General features: G+C 42.7%; 1 protein-coding gene across 8 annotated transcripts in view; it reads left to right on the top strand.

Annotated features, from left to right (window-relative positions):
- LOC131952270 (epidermal growth factor receptor kinase substrate 8) overlaps window positions 1-26,310 on the top strand; it is a 65,390-nt gene that overhangs the window by 13,017 nt on the left and 26,063 nt on the right. For 4 of the 8 annotated variants that reach the window (XM_059314871.1, XM_059314870.1, XM_059314864.1 and 1 more), the window contains 5 exons: window positions 11,378-11,466; window positions 24,265-24,479; window positions 25,245-25,412; window positions 25,566-25,633; window positions 26,098-26,148. In XM_059314871.1, coding sequence (XP_059170854.1) covers window positions 11,378-11,466; window positions 24,265-24,479; window positions 25,245-25,412; window positions 25,566-25,633; window positions 26,098-26,148 — 591 coding nt within the window. Of the gene's footprint in view, window positions 1-1,408; window positions 1,623-8,106; window positions 8,206-8,261; window positions 8,545-11,377; window positions 11,467-24,264; window positions 24,480-25,244; window positions 25,413-25,565; window positions 25,634-26,097; window positions 26,149-26,310 lie in introns of those variants that run through there. The other 4 variants (XM_059314867.1, XM_059314869.1, XM_059314868.1 and 1 more) reach the window with 4 other exon arrangements.

Raw genomic sequence — 26,310 nt, 5'->3', positions numbered from 1 at the left:
ATCATCCACTGCCCACATCATCCACTGCCCACCCCCACCCCACATCATCCACTGCCCACCGTCCCACATCATCCACTGCCCACATCATCCACTGCCCACCGTCACACATCATCCACTGCCCACATCATCCACTGCCCACCCCCACCCCACATCATCCACTGCCCACCGTCCCACATCATCCACTGCCCACCGTCCCACATCATCCACTACCCACCCCACCCCACATCATCCACTGCCCACCCCACCCCACATCATCCACTGCCCACTGTCCCACATCATCCACTGCCCACCCCCACCCCACATCATCCACTGCCCACCGTCACACATCATCCACTGCCCACCGTCCCACATCATCCACTGCCCACCGTCACACATCATCCACTGCCCACCCCCACCCCACATCATCCACTGCCCACCGTCCCACATCATCCACTGCCCACCGTCCCACATCATCCACTGCCCACCCCACCCCACATCATCCACTGCCCACCCCACATCATCCACTGCCCACCGTCCCACATCATCCACCGCCCACCGTCCCACATCATCCACTGCCCACCCCACATCATCCACTGCCCACCCCACATCATCCACCGCCCACCGTCACACATCATCCACTGCCCACCGTCCCACATCATCCACCGCCCACCGTCACACATCATCCACTGCCCACCGTCACATTATCATCCACCGCCCACCATCACACATCATCCACTGCCCACCGTCCCACATCATCCACTGCCTACCGTCACACATCATCCACCGCCCACCGTCACACATCATCCACCGCCCACCGTCACACATCATCCACCGCCCACCGTCCCACATCATCCACTGCCCACCGTCACACATCATCCACCGCCCACCGTCTATACTTAACAAATGTGTACATGAAAAATGTTATACTACGTCTGTAGCTAAGAAATGTGTACATGAGGAAAAGTTGTACACTACGTCTGTAGCTAAGAAATGTGTACATGAGGAAAAGTTGTACACTACGTCTGTAGCTAAGAAATGTGTACATGAGGAAAAGTTGTACACTACGTCTGTAGCTAACAAATGTGTACATGAGTAAAGATTTCTTTGGTTTAAAACAATGAGCCCCAACAAGATTCTCTCTAGTAGATTCTGCTCTAACACCTGGGTGTTGTGTTGATGAAATAACGTCAACCCCCTTCAATGAGCCCGAACAAGATTCTCTCTAGTAGATTCTGTTCTAACACCTGGGTGTTGTGTTGATGAAATAACGTCAACCCCCTCCAAAACGTGCCAGTCGACTAAATATAAGTCTACAAATAGCAGGCATCTGAATGTTTATCTTCAATTAAACTTTATTTCGACACGAAATCATTGAAGCCAAACCAGTTTAACGTGGCCCCTCCTATCGTGTGGCTGCATAGAGAAGGTACGTCACTGTGAATCACTTCTCCCCACCTTCTCTAGCAGGGACGTAACTCTAGAGGTCTAGCACGGATTGTTTCATGTCGTGGGGGTTTGATTCTGTTGGGATATAGGATACGTCTGGACATTTGATAGCTCTGTACTCAGCTCGTGTGTTGTGGCAGGTGTTGTTGGCCAGACGACAGGTTGATGCAGAATATGAGAGACCGAGACAGATATCGGTGAGTTCATAGTTCAGTCTGGTGGCCATCTTAGGTGGCAGGCATCTTGATTCTACACACTCGTATGACAGGAACGTACACATTATATAGTATATACATCAATTTCGTTACATATAACTAATATAATTATATATATATATATATATATATATATATATATATATATATATATATATATATATATATATTAAATCTGTAGATAAATAGAGTACACATACCTACATAATATTGCTTCTCATAGTTACATAAGGATGTAAATGGCAAGCTATTTATAACTTTCTTAACTGATATCTATTACATTGAAATTACGTGCAGATTTTTTCTAAGGTGGGAGGTGGGGTGTCATTATGCTATTGTTTGTGAACAAATTTGTTTGGCTGAGTTTGGTTAACCGTACCCCCTCTACTTTTTCTTCTAAAAAATTGCCTGTATTTGTTTAAAAAGAAACTTTAACCTAACCTTAGTAATAAAGTAACCCAACCTCCTAAAGCCATGATACTTCTTCAAAAATTTAAACTTTAAAAAAAACGTGTTGCAATCAACAATAGCTATGTAAAGCTGGTTATCATAGATGATTGTATCTGGTTCTACTTGTTGTCTGTTGTGTCCGTCTACGTGTAGTCGGTCCAGTGATGTTTGATCAATTTAAGGTCACCAGAATGGTTTTAGAAGATCTTGTTTTCAGAGCATTGTCCATCTGCCTAGAATGTCCTATAACTAGATCACTGTCCACCAACATAAGCGTTAATTATATCATGCTGATCCTGTTCCACAATTCGCTGTCTAATCCTTAGATAACCAAAGTAGTTTGGTTCTGGTTTGTATAGATTTACTACGTAAGGGGGTGGGTGGGTGTGTGGGAAATATATGTATGTATAATGTATACTTATTTCGTCCAACCTTAGACGAAATACGCACGGTGCTCATAACCTCTTACATCATGTCGATGTTATAAATATTTTCTCACGGTTGAGAGAAACAAAGTAAAGTGTTTGAGGAAAACAAATAAAAAAACTTCTACATAAAATGTAGATGGTCCAAAGATACTTATTTCAGTCATTCAGTTAGAGTTCTTAATATTTGTTATGATAAAAATCATTATTATTTTCTTAGACTATTTCTCGTCCTAACCCCTAAACCTAACTCCTGACACTAGCCCAAACTAAGATATAAAACGTTAAAAGTGCAGTTATTTATGCCATTTGTCCTAATAACAAGAAACAAAAAAAAAATATGTCAAAACCTGAAGCCTTTTTGATAGCCGCTATACTATCTATAATGCCACGCATCGCTTGAGACATTTCGTTAAAATATTTTTTAAAAAATGCGATAAAATAAACTTATGTTCAACAACTCTTACAATTTTTATGCCTATAAATAGAAGCTTAATATAGCAAAAAAATCAACAGGATGTAAGAGGATACAGAATTTTCGCACCTTGCGTAATTCCTCTCTCATTGGCGGAAATAAGCACGTATCAGTGTATAGAGTCTATATATATCAACTCTTGTTTACGTATAAAATAAAAATATATATCATACACACATATATACACACATTATGTATTGCCATATATACACCCATGGTATAAAGGGCGTGGTTGCCCATCTAATCTCTGCTCCATTGACGTGTTATCCCACCCATCAGACAATCCTGGTGTATTTGATATCACGCTAGTGGGGCGAGACGTCCTCTCATGTTAGTCACGACACTGTTCATGTGCACCTTTACATGCAGGATGCAATAGCTTGTATACATGTTGTTGTGTAAAATATGTGATTTGTGTTATTGTACGATGGGCGAGACATAGCCTAAATCTTTTTGTACGTGAGGCTAGACATACGTATTTCGATACACACGTTTTTTTTGTACGAATCGCGAGATGTGTTTTTTGTACGAATGACTTGGCATACGTGTTGTTATACTAGTTTCGAGTCATACATGTTTTTGTACGAGTGTCGAGACACACATGTTTTTGTACGAGTGTCGAGACACACATGTTTTTGTACGAGTGTCGAGACACATGTTTTTGTACGAGTGTCGAGACACACATGTTTTTGTACGAGTGTCGAGACACACATGTTTTTGTACGAGTGTCGAGATCCTTATATTTGAGTAACAAGGCTGTATACTGACTGTGCTAGAGAGTGAGGGATGTGTAGCCTAGAAGCGCTGCTGTGTTACAGTGACGAGTGTCAGGGTGGGCCAGTCAACCAAACAGCTCTAGAGATAACAGGAGCTGTTGACCCCGAGCTGTGCCTAGAGTTATTTGATGGGCCCCACCTTGTAACGTTGGTTTTCTGTGGGGAGATATGCTAAGGTGTGCTCAGTCAATGGTTTCTGTAGATAACGTCAGGACACTAGCGTAGTATCTGTCAGGACATCTTCGTAGTATCTGTGACACCATCGTAGTATCTGTGACACCATCGTAGTATCTGTCAGGAGACCATCGTAGTATCTGACACCATCGTAGTATCTGTCAGGACACCATCGTAGTATCTGTGACAACATCGTAGTATCTGTCAGGAGACCATCATAGTATATGTGACACCATCGTAGTATCTGTGACACCATCGTAGTATCTGTCAGGAGACCATCATAGTATATGTGACACCATCGTAGTATCTTTCAGGACACCATCGTAGTATCTGTGACACCATCGTAGTATCTGTCAGGAGACCATCATAGTATATGTGACACCATCGTAGTATCTGTGACACCATCGTAGTATCTGTCAGGAGACCATCATAGTATATGTGACACCATCTTAGTATCTTTCAGGACACCATCATAGTATATGTGACACCATCGTAGTATCTGTCAGGAGACCATCGTAGTATCTGTGACACCATCGTAGTATCTGTCAGGACACCAGCGTAGTATCTGTGAGACCATCGTAGTATCTGTCAGGACACCATCGTAGTATCTGTCAGGACACCATCGTAGTATCTGTGACACCATCGTAGTATCTGTGACGCCATCGTAGTATCTGTCAGGAGACCATCGTAGGATCTGTGACACAATCATCTTGTCTACCAGAACACATTAATATGAGAACAATTATTGTCTCTAACAGAATAATCATAAGATCAGAAGATCATTGTCTCTAACATCAGAACTTCTATCGCATCTGTCATCGCTTTGATATTTTAAAAAATACAGGTATATCTAATTCTACAGCGTACTAGCTTGAGTGTTAAAATATTTTCTTTATTAAAAAAACCCATTTGAAGTTATTGTTTCCATGATGAACGTGGTCCCTCACTTGATTCACCCCACCTTCCACATTGACTGCTGGGAGGTTACCAATCTATTGCACATTGTGTAGCTCTGTAGATGCCCTCAAGCAGTTCAAACTTTTCATGCCCGTTTCGCAATAATCAGAGTTTTAAAAAACTTGATTATCCAGCCAGTTGAATAAACAAACTTGATAGAAAGGCAAAGCGAACGGCCGGCTGCTTCTGTAAAGGCGAGGGCCCATATGGTTGCTTACGTTTGTATGTGTGAACTTAGCACAACTTTCACCATATTTATATGTGTGTGTTCTACGCGTCTATTTAAGACATGCTCTAGTGTCTTACGTCATGTACATTCATTTCGTCGTGTACATTCTACGTGTTTATTATTTTCTCTGATGTGTTTCGCCTCAAATACACAGTTAAGCTTCATTTCATGTTTCTACAATAGAATATGTATCAGAGAACTGTACCCTACGCCAATTACACCTCACCCCAACATGCTAAACATGTATAGATCTGAATGATGTCGTTGTAAGACAACTAGGTTTGTAGATCTGTCAGCCTATAATTGAGCCGTCTCCCCCGTCATGTACCGTCACATGACCAACTTCTCTCCCCGCCCTAAACAAAACAAATCTAATTGCGTTTTGTTGATGACAATAGTCACCCACCCACCAGGACCATAAATCTGTCTTGTGACTAAATGACACGTACAACTTGACTCTAACCCCCCTCCCTCCCTCCCTCACCACCTAGATTCACACGGCCCTCAACAACAATTTGTTGGCTATGTTGAGATATCTTAATTTAATGGCTAATTGAAGCCGAATAATTGTGGCTTGTATTTGTATACGAATGTTCTTGTTCAATATTTTGAGCATGTTGGTATCGACGTTTTACATTATTGCTTGATTAATATTATATTTTACGTCCTTTCTACCATTAACCCTTGTCCCTAGCCTCCACTGATGAAACCTTGAATCTTGACCCTAATATTTACCGTTGAAACCTTGACCACAACATGCACCTTAGAATCTTGACCCTAATATTTACCGTTGAAACCTTGACCACAACCTTTTCCGTTGAAACCATGACCACAACATCCACTGTAGAATCTTGACCCTAACCTTTACCGTTGAAACCTTGACCACAACCTTTTCCGTTGAAACCATGACCACAACATCCACTGTAGAATCTTGACCCTAACCTTTACCGTTGAAACCTTGACCACAACATCCACTGTAGAATCTTGACCCTAACCTTTACCGTTGAAACCTTGACCACAACATCCACTGTAGAATCTTGACCCTAACCTTTACCGTTGAAACCTTGACCACAACATCCACTGTAGAATCTTGACCCTAACCTTTGCCGTTGAAACCTTGACCAAACTTTCAGGCAGGGAGATCTGCGTTTGACCAAACCACATGAGGTTATTGGTAATCGATGCCGACCTATACACCGATAAAGTAAACAGACGACAAGTGCCGAATTATGCTATCGTAGGTGTGGTCATATGGTCCAGTGATCTGCCTTAGGTGTGCTTGATACATGGGATATAATGGAAAACCTGAGCAGTCCCAAGTCTATTTATAGAAGAACATGAGCACATGTTATTGAGCGGATAAAGCTGTAATTCAGTAGTTTGACAGTAACGGCCTCACCTGTGCCCGTTAGTTTTGAGGTCACAGAGTTCACTGACCGGCCAGGGAGGGAGGACGGAAGCGATTCAGTCAGTACTCGAGTGCCTGGGTATGTAGGGAGGGGCAGGTCTCCGGCGTGACGAAGGGTGTCTGGTGTTTAGGGAGGGGCAGGTCACCGACGTGTCTGGAGGGGCCTGGTGTTTTGAGAGGGGCAGGTCACCGGCGTGTCGGGGGGGGGGGTGCCTGTGTTTAAGGGGGGAGCCTGGGTCTATGAGCAAGAGCAGATTGTAAAGGTATCTTTGATACACGACTCTTGAAGCTCATTAAATTCCTCCTCACTCATACAAAATATTTCGTCCAGAAGTTTTTTTTAATTTCTACAAAACTCTTTGACGTGACACTACCAAGGTGTTGTAAAAATTTGACGTGACACTACTTTACTCAGGTGTATCAAACATTTGACGTGACACTACTTTACCCACGTGTATCAAACATTTGACGTGACACTACTTTACCCAGGTGTATCAAACATTTGACGTGACACTACTTTACCCACGTGTATCAAACATTGGACGTGACACTACTTTACCCAGGTGTATCAAACATTTGACGTGACACTACTTTACCCAGGTGTATCAAACCTTTGACGTGACACTACTTTACTCAGGTGTATCAAACATTTGACGTGACACTACTTTACCAAGGTGTATCAAACCTTTGACGTGACACTACTTTACCCAGGTGTATCAAACATTTGACGTGACACTACCAAGGTGTTGTAGTGTCTTTACGACAGAGCTGTTGTAAATTCCTCGGCTCAAGTTGTTTATCTGGTGTACTGAAGTATTTCAGCCGCCCCCTCCTTGTCAGGCTGGCGTTCCCCTCGCCACCACAACACAGCTAGATCTATTTAAAATACAACAATAAGCAGATTTAAAATTCACATTAAAAGGCTAACAATGGAAGATGTGCAGTTTAGCGTGACGCCAGCCCTGCTGGTATGTTGCTTTAATGTCGGGGGCGGGGGGGGGGAAGAGAATAAAATTTGGGGATTGTAGGGTCACTGATGCGTTGGCTTAAAACTCCAAGTTTATTTTATACTGTCGTAGTGGTGCTTGTTATACAAATCGTTCGTCCTACATTTTCAAGGAATTTTATTCATAGATATAAACCGTTGTTAAATCGTGTCTATTTTTAGCCTATGTTCTCTGTCTCCAAATTCCCTCTCTCGGTACACACATATATGCACTATATATATATATATATATATATATATATATATATATATATATATATATATATATATATATATATATATATACATACATATACACACACAGTGTTTTTTTTTTCCACGGAAGGCGAGGTGCCCACCCACCCCTACCCACCTACCGAAGAAAACCCGATTTTATGAACGGGCTTTTAAAGCGTGTCTCGTCTACTTCGCCGGTTCTAAAAAAAATAGGTCACATTCTTTCAGTTATTTTTTTTTTCAACAAGAGTGGAACACTAGATTGAGGGAAGACTATCTCGATTCAAATCTGCCCTCACCTAGCGAGATGACGTCCCCTGGTCGCGTGGTGGTGTTTTACCCCTCCCTCGCGCGGTGGTTGTTTCCCTTTAGTGAACATCACGTCTAAGTAATAAAAGTATCATTGTAAACTTTTGTTTTCTCCCAACCACAGATCCTCAGGTTATCAGGTGTGTAGCTCGCCTTATTGATCCGTGTTGAATTAATATACCTGCCGAGACGTACGCCGGTCCGGCTGGTGTTGCTGCTAATGAATTAGTTCCGCTGAGTGTTATCTATGTACCAAGTGTTGATTGAATTAAGGGATTACAGTACAGCACTATCTTCATTAGACATTTTCTGTGTTACAATAAGGATTTGTTACGTGCTTGTGAGGATTTATCGCCCCTTACACAGCGCTGTGTTTGGAATGTGAAATGACATTTGTTGATTCGTGATACACGTTTTTTGGTTCACACGTGTGGCTCTAGGTATCTGGATTAGCCTTGGTTTACTGCTAGACAGATAAGGTTTGGTGATACCTTCATTATCAGTTTCTGCATTTCTTTTTATTCTAAATTTTAAAGTAGAAGTACACACATACACAGGCATGCACATCTAAAATTTGAAACAATTAAATAGTTAAGAAAAGACAATTAAAGAACTATACATTAATTGGGTATTGTTAAACTGTCGTAACTATAATTAATTGATATAAAACATGCATTGAACAGTTACCAACAAAAGCATGATAGTTTAAGAGCAGCTGAACTCTACTGTACCTATAATATTGTTGTGTGTGGGTTATGTAGTTGTACGGATAGTGCTTGAATCACAGTAGGATAAGTTTGGATGGTTGATGATTGGTCTGTCTATAGGGCGGTAGTTAAGAATGTTAGTGGGACAATAGAACGTCAGTTAGGATTGAGGGTGTGACAGTAGGGCGGTAGTTATGGATGGTTAGTAGGGCGGTAGTTAGGATGGTTAAATAGTGTGGCAAAGAGAAGGGCTGTTGAACTTTGCACTTGATTTGATTGGAAACTTCTTTGAGTCAACGAGCTAAAAATAGCATGATTTGAAAGATTAGATACATTGTTTTGTTCCCCAAAAGAATGACCTTGTTGTATGAAATGACCTGTTGATCGGTGATTGTAAGACAGATTTGTGATGAAAAAATCGATACTGGCGTGAATGAAGTTCGTGCTTGTTGATATTTTCTTTATTTAGATACTAAAGTATACGGGCCTTATTTGTGATTATATGTGGCGTACGGCTAATTCTTTTTTGCCACAATAAACACATGCTATAGACCACCGCTCCACCTAATGTGGCTCACTGGGCAGCTCGGACTTTACAAAAGAACTCTCCCATCTCTCCAGTATGTAACTGTGTACCCCGGGCTAAAGGTTGGGGTAGAGAAAGTCTAAAGTAGACAACATCTGTCTGTACAACATTGATTGGAATCTGCTAGCCACCCCATCTCTCCAGTATGTAACTGTGTACCCCGGGCTAAAGTTTGGGGTAGAGAAAGTCTAAAGTAGACAACATCTGTCTGTACAACATTGATTGGAATCTGCTAGCCACCCCATCTCTCCAGTATGTAACTGTGTACCCCGGGCTAAAGTTTGGGGTAGAGAAAGTCTAAAGTAGACAACATCTGTCTGTACAACATTGATTGGAATCTGCTAGCCACCCCATCTCTCCAGTATGTAACTGTGTACCCCGGGCTAAAGTTTGGGGTAGAGAAAGTCTAAAGTAGACAACATCTGTCTGTACAACATTGATTGGAATCTGCTAGCCACCCCATCTCTCCAGTATGTAACTGTGTACCCCGGGCTAAAGTTTGGGGTAGAGAAAGTCTAAAGTAGACAACATCTGTCTGTACAACATTGATTGGAATCTGCTAGCCACCCCATCTCTCCAGTATGTAACTGTGTACCCCGGGCTAAAGTTTGGGGTAGAGAAAGTCTAAAGTAGACAACATCTGTCTGTACAACATTGATTGGAATCTGCTAGCCACCCCATCTCTCCAGTATGTAACTGTGTACCCCGGGCTAAAGTTTGGGGTAGAGAAAGTCTAAAGTAGACAACATCTGTCTGTACAACATTGATTGGAATCTGCTAGCCACCCCATCTCTCCAGTATGTAACTGTGTACCCCGGGCTAAAGTTTGGGGTAGAGAAAGTCTAAAGTAGACAACATCTGTCTGTACAACATTGATTGGAATCTGCTAGCCACCCCATCTCTCCAGTATGTAACTGTGTACCCCGGGCTAAAGGTTGGGGTAGAGAAAGTCTAAAGTAGACAACATCTGTCTGTACAACATTGATTGGAATCTGCTAACAATCCCATCTCTCTAGATTCTGTTGAATGGAATATTTTTGTTATCGGTAGCGGATATAAATCTTGAGGTGTAAGGTGTTAGGTGTAGTTACAGTAAGGTCTGCCACCCGTGTCATGTGACCAAAATCGTGATCTACAACAGATCCGTGAGTGGGTGGTATGACGTCATTGAAATATTTGTCTCAACAATTATTTAGAGGTCGTACTAGTTCTGATTGGTAGTCACAATTTACTTACCACTGCTACTAACCTAAAGTATTGATACCATACTGTACACCTATGTCTATCAGCATAATGTTGGCAATCTCTAAACATAAAAAAAATGGGCTTTATTCTTTTGTTGTTGTTTGTCTAGTACGCATTTATTGTGTGTTGGCTCATGCATACCATACACTTGTTATGTGTTGGCTCATGTATACCATACACTTGTTGTGTTTTGGTTGATGTATACCATACATTTGTTGTGCACTGATGTGTTGTATGTTGTGTCCGGCAAGTGTGTGTTGTGTCCGGCACGTGTGTGTTGTGTCCAGCACGTGTGTGTTGTGTCCATCAAGTGTGTGAGTTGTGTCCGGCACGTGTGTGTTGTGTCCGGCACGTGTGTGTTGTGTCCGGCACGTGTGTGTTGTGTCCGGCACGTGTGTGTTGTGTCCGGCACGTGTGTGTTGTGTCCGGCAAGTGTGTGTTGTGTCCAGCACGTGTGTGTTGTGTCCAGCACGTGTGTGTTGTGTCCGGCACGTGTGTGTTGTGTCCGGCACGTGTGTGTTGTGTCCGGCACGTGTGTGTTGTGTCCGGCAAGTGTGTGTTGTGTCCAGCACGTGTGTGCTGTGTCCAGCACGTGTGTGTTGTGTCCGGCACGTGTGTGTTGTGTCCAGCACGTGTGTGTTGTGTCCGGCACGTGTGTGTTGTGTCCGGCACGTGTGTGTTGTGTCCAGCACGTGTGTGTTGTGTCCGGTACGTGTGTTGTCCGCTACACATAGATCTGTTGTAACAACCGATAACCTTTGATCTCCCCCACAGAGACGACATGAGACGAGATGATGATGACAGATACAGGAGAGGGGTACGCAACGGTGGGCCTGGCTTCGACAGGTTTAATACAGACTTTGGTGAGTCACATTTCTTATTCATGTTTACATCTTACAGACCAAAGTTAAAAAGTGTGGTCATTTTTTGTCGGTACTGATGTTGTGTCTGATATTGTCTGTTATAATTAGCTGAGCACAGTTTTATAGGACATTAACATGAGGCTAGGTTTTTTTACCTCAAATGTTGGTCACTTGACTGGACAACTGACAGCAGATATTGAAAACAATACGGCGATGGAGTAAAATCTTCAATACAAAATGTGATCGAATTTACAAGTACACCGATTACGTCTACGTACACCGATTACGTCTATGTACACCGATTACGTCTACGTACACCGATTACGTCCATGTACACCGATTACGTCCATGTACACCGATTACGTCCATGTACACCGAATACGTCTATGTTGAGGCTAATCCTAAAGCTAGGAAATGGACGTCATAGATTGACACATGAGCCACTCGTATAGCTGAAGGGCAGATTTTGTTTGTAACGGGCATTGGATAGGGAGCTAACATGTAAAGGGGAGCTAACATGTAAAGGGGAGCTAACATTGGATAGGGAGCTAGTATTTGATAGGGAGCTAACATGTGATAGGGAGCTAACATTGGATAGGGAGCTAACATGTGATAGGGAGCTAACATGTGATAGGGAGCTAACATTGGATAGGGAGCTAACATGTAAAGGGGAGCTAACATGTGATAGGGAGCTAACATTGGATAGGGAGCTAACATGTAAAGGGGAGCTAACATGTGATAGGGAGCTAACATTGGATAGGGAGCTAACATGTGATAGGGAGCTAACATGTGATAGGGAGCTAACATGTGATAGGGAGCTAACATGTAAAGGGGAGCTAACATGTGATAGGGAGCTAACATGTAAAGGGGAGCTAACATGTAAAGGGGAGCTAACATTGGATAGGGAGCTAACATGTGATAGGGAGCTAACATGTGATAGGGAGCTAACATGTGGTAGGGGGCTAACATGTGATAGGGAGCTAATCTACTGCTTGTTATGTTAATCTGATGTTTCTAGTTAAACCTTGTTGGTCTCAAGTTACAACTGAACCTTCCTTATGTCTGCTCTCTACTGCCAACTTAACACATTGGACCATGCCATTGAGACTTTGTACCGTAGAAAAAGCAATTATTCTTTCTCTTTAATTATCGATTTGTGCTAACACAGAGCTAGGCTTTAACTTGATGAAACGCAGATCCACTGTATCCTACTTACGTGTTTTAGCTGACAGCTCCCGTGGAGCTTAATTTAAGCTGCGTGGTATCTAAACAGGTAGGCATGTTGGTGAATATTACTTTAGGATTAGCTCTTTACAGTCGCTGATTGTGTGCAGCTCAATGGAGCATGCTGGGCATGGGCTCATGATGAATGGGCTATTGTTTCATAAGAAGTATACATGGTTTTTCTAATTTTATACATAACACGTGGCTAGTCGACTTGATCACGTGACTTTAGTTTGTTGATCTGTTGTCTTATGTATCACTCACATGTTCTGACTTCGGCTTGTGAATTGTCTTTTTGTATCACGTGACACAAGTTGAGCATTGATGGGCTTGTACACCTGTACGCACGTACGACAGTCCTTGTGTACTCAGTCACTACCAACGTCAGTCCTTGTGTACTCAGTAACTACCAACGACAGTCCTTGTGCCGTACATCGGTACTCATGTACTCAGTAACTACCAACGTCAGTCCTTGTGTACTCAGTAACTACCAACGTCAGTCCTTGTGTACTCAGTAACTACCAACGACAGTCCTTGTGCCGTACATCGGTACTCATGTACTCAGTAACTACCAACGTCAGTCCTTGTGCCGTACACCTTTACTCAATAACTACCAACGACAGTCCTTGTGTACTCAGTAACTACCAACGTCAGTCCTTGTGTACTCAGTAACTACCAACGACAGTCCTTGTGCCGTACATCGGTACTCATGTACTCAGTAACTACCAACGTCAGTCCTTGTGTACTCAGTAACTACCAACGTCAGTCCTTGTGTACTCAGTAACTACCAACGACAGTCCGTGTACCGTACACCTTTACTCAGTAACTACCAACGACAGACTTTGTTTTACGTACACTTACACGCCTGTACTCACCAATGAAGTAAAACATGTCCCACGCTTCCGAACTGTCTTGCCGTGTTTATTGCCCACTGACGTCACTGTCTTGCCGTGTTTATTCCCCACTAGAGTTTGTTTGACCAAGTCCACTGTCCAGTGTTGGAGTCTTGTCCTCTCCTCTTGGTACTATCGTCTACAGGACAAACACCAGATTTAGTTGTTTTTTTATGGTGGCAGTGTACTGCATTGGGCCGCCTCCTTCATTTTTTTTTTTTAAAATGTTGGTGCCTTACCCCGCTCATCACACACACACACACACACACTCACAAAAAAGTATTTATTGTAGCTTATTGTTTTCTGTTTAAACTACCGTCAAATAATGACAAAAAAAATTCTAAGGTTTTTAATTTTCATGTATAGTAATTTGATGAATTAAAAGTTGTCTCCCCTAAGTTATTTTAAATATATAAATGGGAAGTAACTATTAGCGTATACCATTACTCAAAGCAGAGCAGCGCTATTTTTCAACAAAGCATTATTTAAACTTAAAAACAATGATTTAATATAATATTTAAGTTATTATGGTGATTATTGAATATTACAATTATATAATATAGTTCCATCTATGTATTAATATAGTTAAATAACGTAGGTGTCTGTAAACGTTCAAGCCTATCTTAGCAATTTTCACAATAATAAAACATGGTAGAAGGATCAAGATTTATAATGGCTTACAGTCGCATACATATTTTACACTCTAAAAATGTACCTGTAGTGACACATTGGGAACCTCTAGAATTAGCTGAAAGAAACCCTCTAGAAATGTAGCTGTAGTGACACATTGAGAACCTCTAGAAATGTAGCTGTAATGTCACATTGAGAACCTCTAGAAATGTAGTTGTAGTGACACATTGAGAACCTCTTGAACTGTAGCTGTAGTGACACATTGAGAACCTCTAGAAATGTAGCTGTAGTGACACATTGAGAACCTCTTGAACTGTAGCTGTAGTGTCACATTGAGAACCTCTTGAACTGTAGCTGTAATGTCACATTGAGAACCTCTAGAAATGTAGTTGTAGTGACACATTGAGAACCTCTTGAACTGTAGCTGTAGTGTCACATTGAGAACCTCTAGAAATGTAGCTGTAGTGTCACATTGAGAACCTCTAGAAATGTAGCTGTAGTGACACATTGAGAACCTCTGGAAATGTAGCTGTAGTGTCACATTGAGAACCTCTTGAACTGTAGCTGTAGTGACACATTGAGAACCTCTAGAAATGTAGCTGTAGTGTCACATTGAGAACCTCTTGAACTGTAGCTGTAGTGTCACATTGAGAACCTCTAGAAATGTAGCTGTAGTGACACATTGAGAACCTCTAGAAATGTAGCTGTACTGACACATTGAGAACCTCTAGAAATGTAGCTGTAGTGACACATTGAGAACCTCTGGAAATGTAGCTGTAGTGTCACATTGAGAACCTCTTGAACTGTAGCTGTAGTGACACATTGAGAACCTCTAGAAATGTAGCTGTAGTGACACATTGAGAACCTCTAGAAATGTAGCTGTAGTGACACATTGAGAACCTCTAGAAATGTAGCTGTAGTGTCACATTGAGAACCTCTTGAAATGTAGCTGTAGTGTCACATTGAGAACCTCTTGAACTGTAGCTGTAGTGACACATTGAGAACCTCTAGAAATGTAGCTGTAGTGTCACATTGAGAACCTCTTGAACTGTAGCTGTAGTGTCACATTGAGAACCTCTAGAAATGTAGCTGTAGTGACACATTGAGAACCTCTAGAAATGTAGCTGTACTGACACATTGAGAACCTCTAGAAATGTAGCTGTAGTGACACATTGAGAACCTCTGGAAATGTAGCTGTAGTGTCACATTGAGAACCTCTTGAACTGTAGCTGTAGTGACACATTGAGAACCTCTAGAAATGTAGCTGTAGTGACACATTGAGAACCTCTAGAAATGTAGCTGTAGTGTCACATTGAGAACCTCTTGAACTGTAGCTGTAGTGACACATTGAGAACCTCTAGAAATGTAGCTGTAGTGACACATTGAGAACCTCTAGAAATGTAGCTGTAGTGACACATTGAGAACCTCTAGAAATGTAGCTGTAGTGACACATTGAGAACCCCTAGAAATGTAGCTGTATCAACCTCTGGCCGTGTTAACCAAACACTGACTCCCGCGCGTTGCCGCCCTCTGCTTGCTCTAGTGAGTGGAAAACTAAACATTGACTTTCTCTCCCGGGCAGGCTGGTCCGCTGTGTGTCCACTGATTGGACTGGCTCTCTAATTAATGATATTCCGGGTGAACTTAGCTGGGTGGCATGTCAAGGCATGTTGGATCAAAGAGGAAGACGGTTCTGTTGATTTCCTGCTAAAGTTATTTCGTCTGGATGACATCATTCAGTCCATTGTCCTAAATTTTACGGAGAATATTTTCATCCGTATAAAATATATCTGTATCGTGATAGTCTGCGCTCGAGCTAGCATGATCACATTGATCTGGAACAGTGTTTCTTCCAGACTTTTTTCTCTGGGGGGGGGGGGGGGGTACTTGAAATTTCCGGGGGGGGGGGGAGGTAGACTTCCTTCGGGGGTAGGGGGGTTGGGCGGACACTGTTAAAAGTATATATTTTCTATATAAATTATATGCATTTCATTTCGTTCGTTCGTCCCCCGCCCCCCCCCCCCCCTCCCCCGAAGAGATGCCTAGAATAAACTCTCATCTGGAAGATATGACTTTCGTTATGACTTGCTCTATAGGAAGGGAACATTGTTGCTAGAACAACCTTTAGTTAACCTAGTATGGGACGGCGTGGCCGAGAGGTAGACCGCACGACTGGTAACCTGAATGTGGTTTAGTAAGACGTCACTGAGTCCACCCAGCTCTAATATTTGCCTGACTCTCGTTAGGGGAAGTAGTGGCTGCTGGGCATAGAACTGACCACACTGTCCCTTCATGTCTAACGTCACAGAATCAGGCGAACTCTGCACTTTATCCTATTGACCAGGTTTGTAAGGTAACTTTAAAAACCTGTCTGTTGACTACAATAACCTCCGACTAACCAGCCTGTAACCTTGGGCTAACCAGCCTGTCTGTGCACCAAACTTTATCGTGTACCAGGAAGTATACCACTACATCAACACGGACGATATCTCCTAACACATCAACACGGACGATATCTTTTAACACGACAACAGATTACATATCAGTTGGCCATATATAACATCTATGTTAACCTGCCTTCTATAAACCACGTCGTTTTGGACATGTATCTTATAATAATAGATTCTTAGATGTAATCTTTGTTAGATTTATAATAACAGATTCTTAGATGATATCTTTGTAAGACTCATAAATAAGGTACCACTTCTATTATGGGATACATATTTTTTTCATTACATACCACAACCCATTATACTTGAATCAACGAGAAAACTTTGTCCCGTCTCTATAAAAAAATGTTTGCGGTTTTTTTGTGTGTGACTGTCTTTGGGAGCAAGCACAATGTAAAAACACAACAATGGAGCTCGGGAAATCAAATATTGGCCTCTGAAGTCATTTCTTGGCCTGTTTGTGTGTCGGTCCCTGTATTTTGGTTTGTTTGTCGCGTGTGTTAATGTTTCAAGGAACTGGCTGGACAATCAGAGATAGCTGGGGCAGGAATCTCAGTCAACAGCCCACTACTTCAGTCAACAGCCCACTACTTCAGTCAACAGTCCACTACTTCAGTCAACAGCCCACTACTTCAATCAACAGCCCACTACTTCAGTCAACAGCCCACTACTTCAGTCAACAGCCCACTACTTCAATCAACAGCCCACTACTTCAGTCAACAGCCCACTACTTCAGTCAACAGCCCACTACTTCAGTCAACAGCCCACTACTTCAGTCAACAGCCCACTACTTCAGTCAACAGCCCACTACTTCAGTCAACAGCCCGCTACTTCAGTCAACAGCCCGCTACTTCAGTCAACAGCCCACTACTTCAGTCAACAGCCCACTACTTCAGTCAACAGCCCACTACTTCAGTCAACAGTCCACTACTTCAGTCAACAGCCCACTACTTCAATCAACAGCCCACTACTTCAGTCAACAGCCCACTACTTCAGTCAACAGCCCACTACTTCAATCAACAGCCCACTACTTCAGTCAACAGCCCACTACTTCAGTCAACAGCCCACTACTTCAGTCAACAGCCCACTACTTCAGTCAACAGCCCACTACTTCAGTCAACAGCCCACTACTTCAGTCAACAGCCCGCTACTTCAGTCAACAGCCCGCTACTTCAGTCAACAGCCCACTACTTCAGTCAACAGCTCACTACTTCAGTCAACAGCCCACTACTTCAGTCAACAGCCCACTACTTCAGTCAACAGCCCACTACTTCAGTCAACAGCCCACTACTTCAGTCAACAGCCCACTACTTCAGTCGTCAGCCCACTACTTCAGTCAACAGCCCACTACTTCAGTCGTCAGCCCACTACTTCAGTCAACAGCCCACTACTTCAGTCAACAGCCCACTACTTCAGTCAACAGCCCACTACTTCAGTCAACAGCCCACTACTTCAGTCAACAGCCCACTACTTCAGTCAACAGCCCACTACTTCAGTCAACAGCCCACTACTTCAGTCGTCAGCCCACTACTTCAGTCAACAGCCCACTACTTCAGTCAACAGCCCACTACTTCAGTCAACAGCCCACTACTTCAGTCAACAGCCCACTACTTCAGTCAACAGCCCACTACTTCAGTCGTCAGCCCACTACTTCAGTCAACAGCCCACTACTTCAGTCAACAGCCCACTACTTCAGTCAACAGCCCACTACTTCAGTCAACAGCCCACTACTTCAGTCAACAGCCCACTACTTCAGTCGTCAGCCCACTACTTCAGTCAACAGCCCACTACTTCAGTCAACAGCCCACTACTTCAGTCGTCAGCCCACTACTTCAGTCAACAGCCCACTACTTCAGTCAACAGCCCACTACTTCAGTCAACAGCCCACTACTTCAGTCAACAGCCCACTACTTCAGTCAACAGCCCACTACTTCAGTCAACAGCCCACTACTTCAGTCGTCAGCCCACTACTTCAGTCGTCAGCCCACTACTTGTCTTTTCGTTCTTTTCTAGTCTCGCCCTATAACCATGAAATGCCCAGCGACAACTTGTGTCTTTGCTTCCCTTGACAATTAGAACGCCAATCTGTGTACGATCAACGTGTCTGTAAACCTGAACTGGACTTATCAGTTGCTCATTCTACTTCCTCTACAGGTGAACTCAATCGTTTGTTTGAATACCTGCCGATGCTTACAACTCAGCCGAACACAGGCACGCTGACTATGAGGAAGTTATGGGTGTGATAACATAGTCAGCGTTCGTGTGTTCAGCTGAGTTGAAGCATCGGAGGCTTTAAGCTGACAGGTTTTCAAACAACGTCTTACAATCTTTACACGTGGATTTTTTCTGTCCGTTGAGGACCTTACGTGTAATTTTGTAAGACAACAACCATTAGTTCATTATAATGACAGGTGAAGTAGAATGAATGCATAATTTGTGTGCCACGCCGTAAGTGTTGAGGACATTGTACGTCAAGCACCCGTCAAGTGGGGGTGGAGATGGTGACGCCTACAGACCAGAACTGTTCCAATCTCTATGGCAGTTAGCATGGGGCGTGTTCGTCCTCTCTCATCATGTTCTGGGCGTGTTCTGTCATCATGTTCTGGGCGTGTTCTGTCATCATGTTCTGGGCGTGTTCTGTCATCATGTTCTGGGCGTGTTCTCTCATCATGTTCTGGGCGTGTTCTCTCATCATGTTCTGGGCGTGTTCTCTCATCATGTTCTGGGCGTGTTCTGTCATCATGTGCTGGGCGTGTTCGTCCTCTCTCATCATGTTCTGGGCGTGTTCGTCCTTTATGTCATCATGTTCTGGGCGTGTTCGTCCTTCATGATGTTTTGGGCGTGTTCGTATTTCATGATGTTCTAGGCGTGTTCGTCCTTCATGATGTTCTGGGCGTGTTCGTCCTTCATGATGTTCTGGGCGTGTTCGTCCTTCATGATGTTCTGGGCGTGTTCGTCCTTCATGATGTTCTGGGCGTGTTCGTCCTCTCTCATCATGTTCTGGGCGTGTTCGTCCTTCATGATGTTCTGGGCGTGTTCGTCCTTCATGATGTTCTGGGCGTGTTCGTCCTTCATGATGTTCTGGGCGTGTTCGTCCTTCATGATGTTCTGGGCGTGTTCGTCCTTCATGATGTTCTGGGCGTGTTCGTCCTTCATGATGTTCTAGAGGTTTGAGGTTAACATCTATCTGTGTTACAACATACAGCCACCCCTTCCCCCTCCACGACAGAATGACAATGTCAGGCTATTCACGCTCTGTTAAGCCCTCCCTGTTCCGTCTTGTCTAGTTTAGTCAGCAGTGAATGCCTTATGTCCGCCAGACTAGATCTTTTATTCCTTGTGTACTCTACAGCTTTAACTCCTTTACTCTCACCCTCCGGCTTATTTAGTGTCTAGGCTTTTTTTTTCTTTACTAAACGCAGACACTTACAGACGAGGTTTTTAGATTTTTTTTGTGGTTGTATTTTTTATGGGTTGTCTGATTGCTAGTCTTGTGGGTGTGTTAGTCTGATTCTTTTATTCTGGTGGGTGTGTCTTGATTATATTCTTGTGTGTGTGCTTGTCGTATTATTGTGGCATGTCTGGTAAATAATACGCTACACATCTGCTGCATGAGTCTACAGCATAGACGACAACACGAGCAGTCAACAATAAATGGATCAACTTTTTAAAACATAGACACTACATTTTGCGACTTTTCCTTTGCTCGTGTTAAAACATAGACATGACTTTTTTTTTCCTTTGCTCGCATCTGTAATTATATAGCTGTATCCCACAATATCTGCCTGACCGTATCCCGACACATAGGCCTGATACTAATACTGATCCTATCCCTTATAGGGTCAGTATCCTATTCCCGACACTTACTTTCATTTCTACACCGACAGAAAAAGTCTAGATACTGTATCATCATCCCAGCGTTTTTCTAAGAACCGAAGAGGGATATGGTCGGTTGACTTAAATCTGTTATTTCATCGGCTAGGTTGTTCCTGCTTGTGGTACGGAATACTGTACACTGCCTAGATCTATTAGCTATGTCCGAATAGTGTACAGTGCCTAGCATTTAAGCCCCGCCCCCTTGCACGGCTGGAATCTGACATAATGTAGAGGGGTGGGGGGTCTGTGTTGACTGTAGACCTGGCATAGAAAAGACATTCACTTCCTGATTACAGTGGTAGAACGCCGGAGACGCTGTGATCTTTCTTTAGTGGCTGTACGGCGCTACCGTCTTTAGATCTACGTACTGTACATTTATAACTTGGCCAGTCAAATTACGTGCTGAAGATTTATAACTTAGCTAGATTTTGTATTTGGCACATAAGGTTTGATTTGAAAGCAAATGATAAGTGAGTGTTCAATTAGAACGGACACAGACAGTTTGTTATTCTGTCTGTTATTAAATGTGATTAATACCACAAATAGGCCCTACATTTGTGTGTATGTAGGGGAGTAGTGGAGCTTACACAGTAACTTAACCTAAACTTTCTAATTGTCTCATAAACTAGTCACATGTTACCTGCCTGGTATGTTTGTGGTCAGTCTACTAGTGTAAGATATTGGCGTGGGTCATGTATTTGATGTATTTAACCAATCTACCAGTGTAAGATATTGGCCTGGGTCTGACCTGGGTTTAATGAAAGCTGGCATACGTAGCCACGTAGCGAGTACGTGTAGATGTATAAACAGGCGTCATGCAATGTCACATACAGGTAATTAGACTGGGCTTACCAGAGACGTTGGTCATGTGACACAATCACCTGGTTCCAGCTTGCTAGACTACATGAAATGTGATAACAGCCTGGCGAGGTGGTGGGGCGGAGGTTGGCAGATGGTTGGATGATGGGTTGTTATGAAAACTGACCCACCTACAAAGGCGATTTGTCAGGTCAGCTTCATGCCTATTTTTTCTTTGGACAATTTGTACAGGGGAAGAAATATAGCCAGTGGTGCATTCAATTGTGTAATAGATGTCTGCACACCTAGAGTTTATGGGACTGGTTTAAAGTAAACTTTGGATCAAACATATGCAGTGGGACAAGCTAGAATTTATGGGACTGGTCTTATCTATAGAGGAACAAGTTAGCTGTGATATCAACCAATGCATTAGGTGATATGACACTTCCTTGTTTGCTGGGGTCTCTGTGACACGGTGTAAGGGAATCACACAGTTCTAAACAGGCTGGTAACAATTAGTTATAGATTAGAGAGATATGGAGCGTGCTTGGAATACTGGAGTTAGTGGCCCACTTAATGGAGCGTGCTTGGAATACTGGAGTTAGTGGCCCACTCAATGGAGCGTGCTTGGAATACTTAGTGGCCCACTCAGTGGAGCGTGCTTGGAATACTGGAGTTAGTGGCCCACTCAGTGGAGCGTGCTTGGAATACTGGAGTTAGTGGCCCACTCAATGGAGCGTGCTTGGAATACTGGAGTTAGTGGCCCACTCAATGGAGCGTGCTTGGAATACTTAGTGGCCCACTCAGTGGAGCGTGCTTGGAATACTGGAGTTAGTGGCCCACTCAGTGGAGCGTGCTTGGAATACTGGAGTTAGTGGCCCACTCAATGGAGCGTGCTTGGAATACTGGAGTTAGTGGCCCACTCAGTGGAGCATGCTTGGAATACTGGAGTTAGTGGCCCACTCAGTGGAGCGTGCTTGGAATACTGGAGTTAGTGGCCCACTCAGTGGAGCGTGCTTGGAATACTGGAGTTAGTGGCCCACTCAATGGAGCGTGCTTGGAATACTGGAGTTAGTGGCCCACTCAGTGGAGCATGCTTGGAATACTTAGTGGCCCACTCAGTGGAGCGTGCTTGGAATACTGGAGTTAGTGGCCCACTCAGTGGAGCATGCTTGGAATACTGGAGTTAGTGGCCCACTCAGGCCAGCAGAAAGTACACCACTCTCTGACAAAGTGATCAGCCAAGCATGTGACCCCCCCCCCCTCCCCCACCACCACCACCACCACCACAGCCTAAAGAAATCAACAAGTACAGAAGTAACTTAGGTATTTAGCACATTCTTGAATTTGTTGTTCTTGTCAAGTTGTAGGTCAAACAGTTTCCAGTTCTAGAAATATTTCTCTATGTTGACTACAAGCATGGCTGTATTACACAGAGGCTTGTCACAACAAATTGTGTCCAACGTCAGCAAATCTGTGGTCAAACAATGGTCAGTTATTGACTCATTTCTGACCAGACTAGTGACCTGTGTAACATGTAATACCTTCACGACCTTACCATAATCTGATCTCTGGGTGTAGTGCTAGCGCTTGGTTAGGTCAAGTAGATCAAGCTGGTTCTTGTCATTCTTCTTACATGCAAGTATCTAACAGATGAATTGGTGTAGCAGGGAGAGATACAGAACTAGTGTTTTATTTAGTCAGCACATAACACCTGAATCTACAAATACCATTTTGTCCACTGGCCAAGTTCCAATAGGGCCCACAAGATCTAGTTCTACAGGTTTACTGTACCATTAGGGAGTAGCTGAAACTGGCTTGACAACACTTTGTTAGAAGATGTACACACTCAGATCCTATTAGCTGTTTTATCTTAGACCTCACAAAAGTCGTTTGGGTTGGTGTTGTTTTTAGATTTAAATAAAGTGGATCTATACAAAGTAATATTTGTATTCCGATAGATTTCTTTGTTTTTTCTTTAGCTGTTGTAGAAGTTTCTAGAGATCTTGTTGTAGAAGTTTCTAGAGATCTTGGTGTGTCTTGTCTCTATGGCTGTTGTTCAACAAAGACCTATGACATACCTGCACTAACACCTGTACAGTAATCATTAGCTGTCATTAACATGAGCTCAGAGGTGTAGCGACCCCTCCCGGCGCCAGTGGACAAACTTTCAATTTGCCCCCCCCCCCCCATATATTTTTTATGTTTATAATTTAAAACTGCAGCTAAAATGAGCTTTTAATTTTTTTTCCCAACCCATTTTGGCACCCCTAGAGTTGGCGCCCTGGGACATATGTACCCACACCCCCCCCTTTGCCACACCTCTGCATGAGCTATCTCTAACACATTAAACATTTTTTTTTACTTCAACGGTTGACTTTTACATTTCAGACCAAAACAGCCTGTCTGATTTCCGCAGCAATGAGCCCAAATTCAATGGTTGACTTGTACATTTCAGACCAAAACAGCCTGTCTGATTTCCGCAGTAATGAGCCCAAATTCAATGGTTGACTTGTACATTTCAGACCAAAACAGCCTGTCTGATTTCCGCAGCAATGAGCCCAAATTCAATGGTTGACTTGTACATTTCAGACCAAAACAGCCTGTCTGATTTCCGCAGCAATGAGCCCAAATTCAATGGTTGACTTGTACATTTCAGACCAAAACAGCCTGTCTGATTTCCGCAGCAATGAGCCCAAATTCAATGGTTGACTTTTACATTTCAGACCAAAACAGCCTGTCTGATTTCCGCAGCAATGAGCCCAAATTCAATGGTTGACTTTTACATTTCAGACCAAAACAGCCTGTCTGATTTCCGCAGCAATGAGCCCAAATTCAATGGTTGACTTTTACATTTCAGACCAAAACAGCCTGTCTGATTTCCGCAGCAATGAGCCCAAATTCAATGGTTGACTTTTACATTTCAGACCAAAACAGCCTGTCTGATTTCCGCAGTAATGAGCCCAAGTTTGAGCTGGACCATCTGGCCACATTTGCTGCAGGTACCAGAAATGGAGTTCTACACGCGGAGGACGGGCTACGCAAGCTGCGACAGATGGAGAACACCACTGGCATATGGACCATGAGATGTATTCTCATTGTAGAGAGGGGATGTCTAGTCATATTAGATAACAGCTCAGGGGTGAGTTAGGTTTTTACATTTCATTGGCTAGCTGGAAACTTGTCTTATGGTAGAATAATATTCTGTGTGTATGTTCAGTCTTACACAAGGGTGTCTCAGCCATACAAGAGATGTTGGTATAACACATGAGAACTTAAGCACTGCAAAAACATATTTTTACATTTCAACTTATGAATTTTACCCATTAAATGATTTGAAATCCCCTAAATGGCTTGATGTCAAGTTTCAATGTTGTAGGGGGGGGAGCTAAATTTACCAACATTGGTAAAAGTATCTTGACTTGACTTGACTTAGTCCACTTTGCTGCTTGTGGAGCATATGGCTCTCACCATATTCTTGATAATAAATTCTATTTCCTACTGGGAGATGGGAAACGTATTTGGGTGGAGTTTGAATATAATGCTGACAGTGACTGGTTTACTGTAAAACTGCTCAATGTGTTCTTGTCTTGACAGTGACAGGTTTACTGTAAAACTGCTAAATGTTTTCTTGTCTTGATAGTGACAGGGTTTACTGTAAAACTGCTCAATGTGTTCTTGTCTTGACAATGACAGGTTTACTGTAAAACTGATCAATGTTTTCTTGTCTTGACAGTGACTGGTTTACTGTAAAACTGCTCAATGTGTTCTTTTATTACCTGCTTACAGGAAGAGCTAGAAAGGTTCCCCATACAACTGGTCCAAGACCCCACAGCAATGTATTGTCTTGACTGTGACTGGTTTACTGTAAAACTGCTCAATGTGTTCTTTTATTACCTGCTTACAGGAAGAGCTAGAAAGGTTCCCCATACAACTGGTCCAAGACCCCACAGCAATTTTCAAAAATGACCGCAGAGAAATCTACAACAACCTGATCTTGTTTACCATTGTGGATGACCCAAAGAAGAGGTCATCACAGGCTGACATGCACATCTTCCAGAGCTGTAAGGCACCGGTCAGTTCAGGTTTTTATTTGATTAGCTGTAAGGCACTGGTCAGTTTAAGATTTATTTGATTAGCTGTAAGGTGCTGGTCAGTTTAAGATTTATTTGATCAGCTGTAAGGCTCTTGTCAGTTTGCCTGTAGTTAACAGCTGTTGATGTTCCAGGCCCAGGAAATAGTGGATGAAATTCTGGCAGCCAAGAATGGACAACAGAAACTTTATCCACCTGGAGGGTAGGTGTCTCTTGTTACAGTCTCTCTAGCAGCAGCTCTAATTAGGCTAATTAATTAACCTGGAGGCCAGAAGTTTAATTATGGTGTTTCTCACATGACAGGGCAGTTGTAGTAGAGTAAACCTGGTACAACATTTAATCAGGTCATACGAGTGATTTGTCTGTCTTACTTTCTGTGCAATTGTTGGGTTCTGTGTTACTAACTTTGTTAGCATGTGCCAAGTTCAACATTCACAGACGACTACATGAGGGCTTGCTTGTAAATGTTGTAAAGAATTGTGGGATTTACCTGTCCATCTACCTGTCTATTTCATACTTTGTTTGGATTGGTTCATGGAATATTTCATTTCTAACTTATTGTGTAGATTACCTCCCCTAGTTCCTTATGATCTCAAGTGTTGAGCCCCCATGATGTGTTTTGGCTGTCACTTTGTCAATTATTAATTTTAAAACTCCAATTTTCAGATCATCTCTGGTGATATATCAGCAAAATACTAATAATTATAGGAATTATAGGTATGGCAAGGATACAGAAACGTTCAACTTTTTTTTATTGTATATAGTCACAATAATAGCTAATGCTATTATAAGTATAATTATTTATTTTTTGTAATTATATAATAGCAGTAATAGCTAATGCTATTATTATTTTTTATAAATACAATAGCTAATGCAATT

This window comes from Physella acuta, unplaced genomic scaffold, assembly GCF_028476545.2.
Source record: "Physella acuta isolate Inbredline_101_S28 unplaced genomic scaffold, ASM2847654v3 ptg000863l, whole genome shotgun sequence".
Lineage (NCBI taxonomy): Eukaryota > Metazoa > Mollusca > Gastropoda > Physidae > Physella > Physella acuta.
The sequence above is the reverse complement of the archived record's forward strand: the minus strand, read 5'-3'. Positions and strand labels throughout refer to the sequence as shown.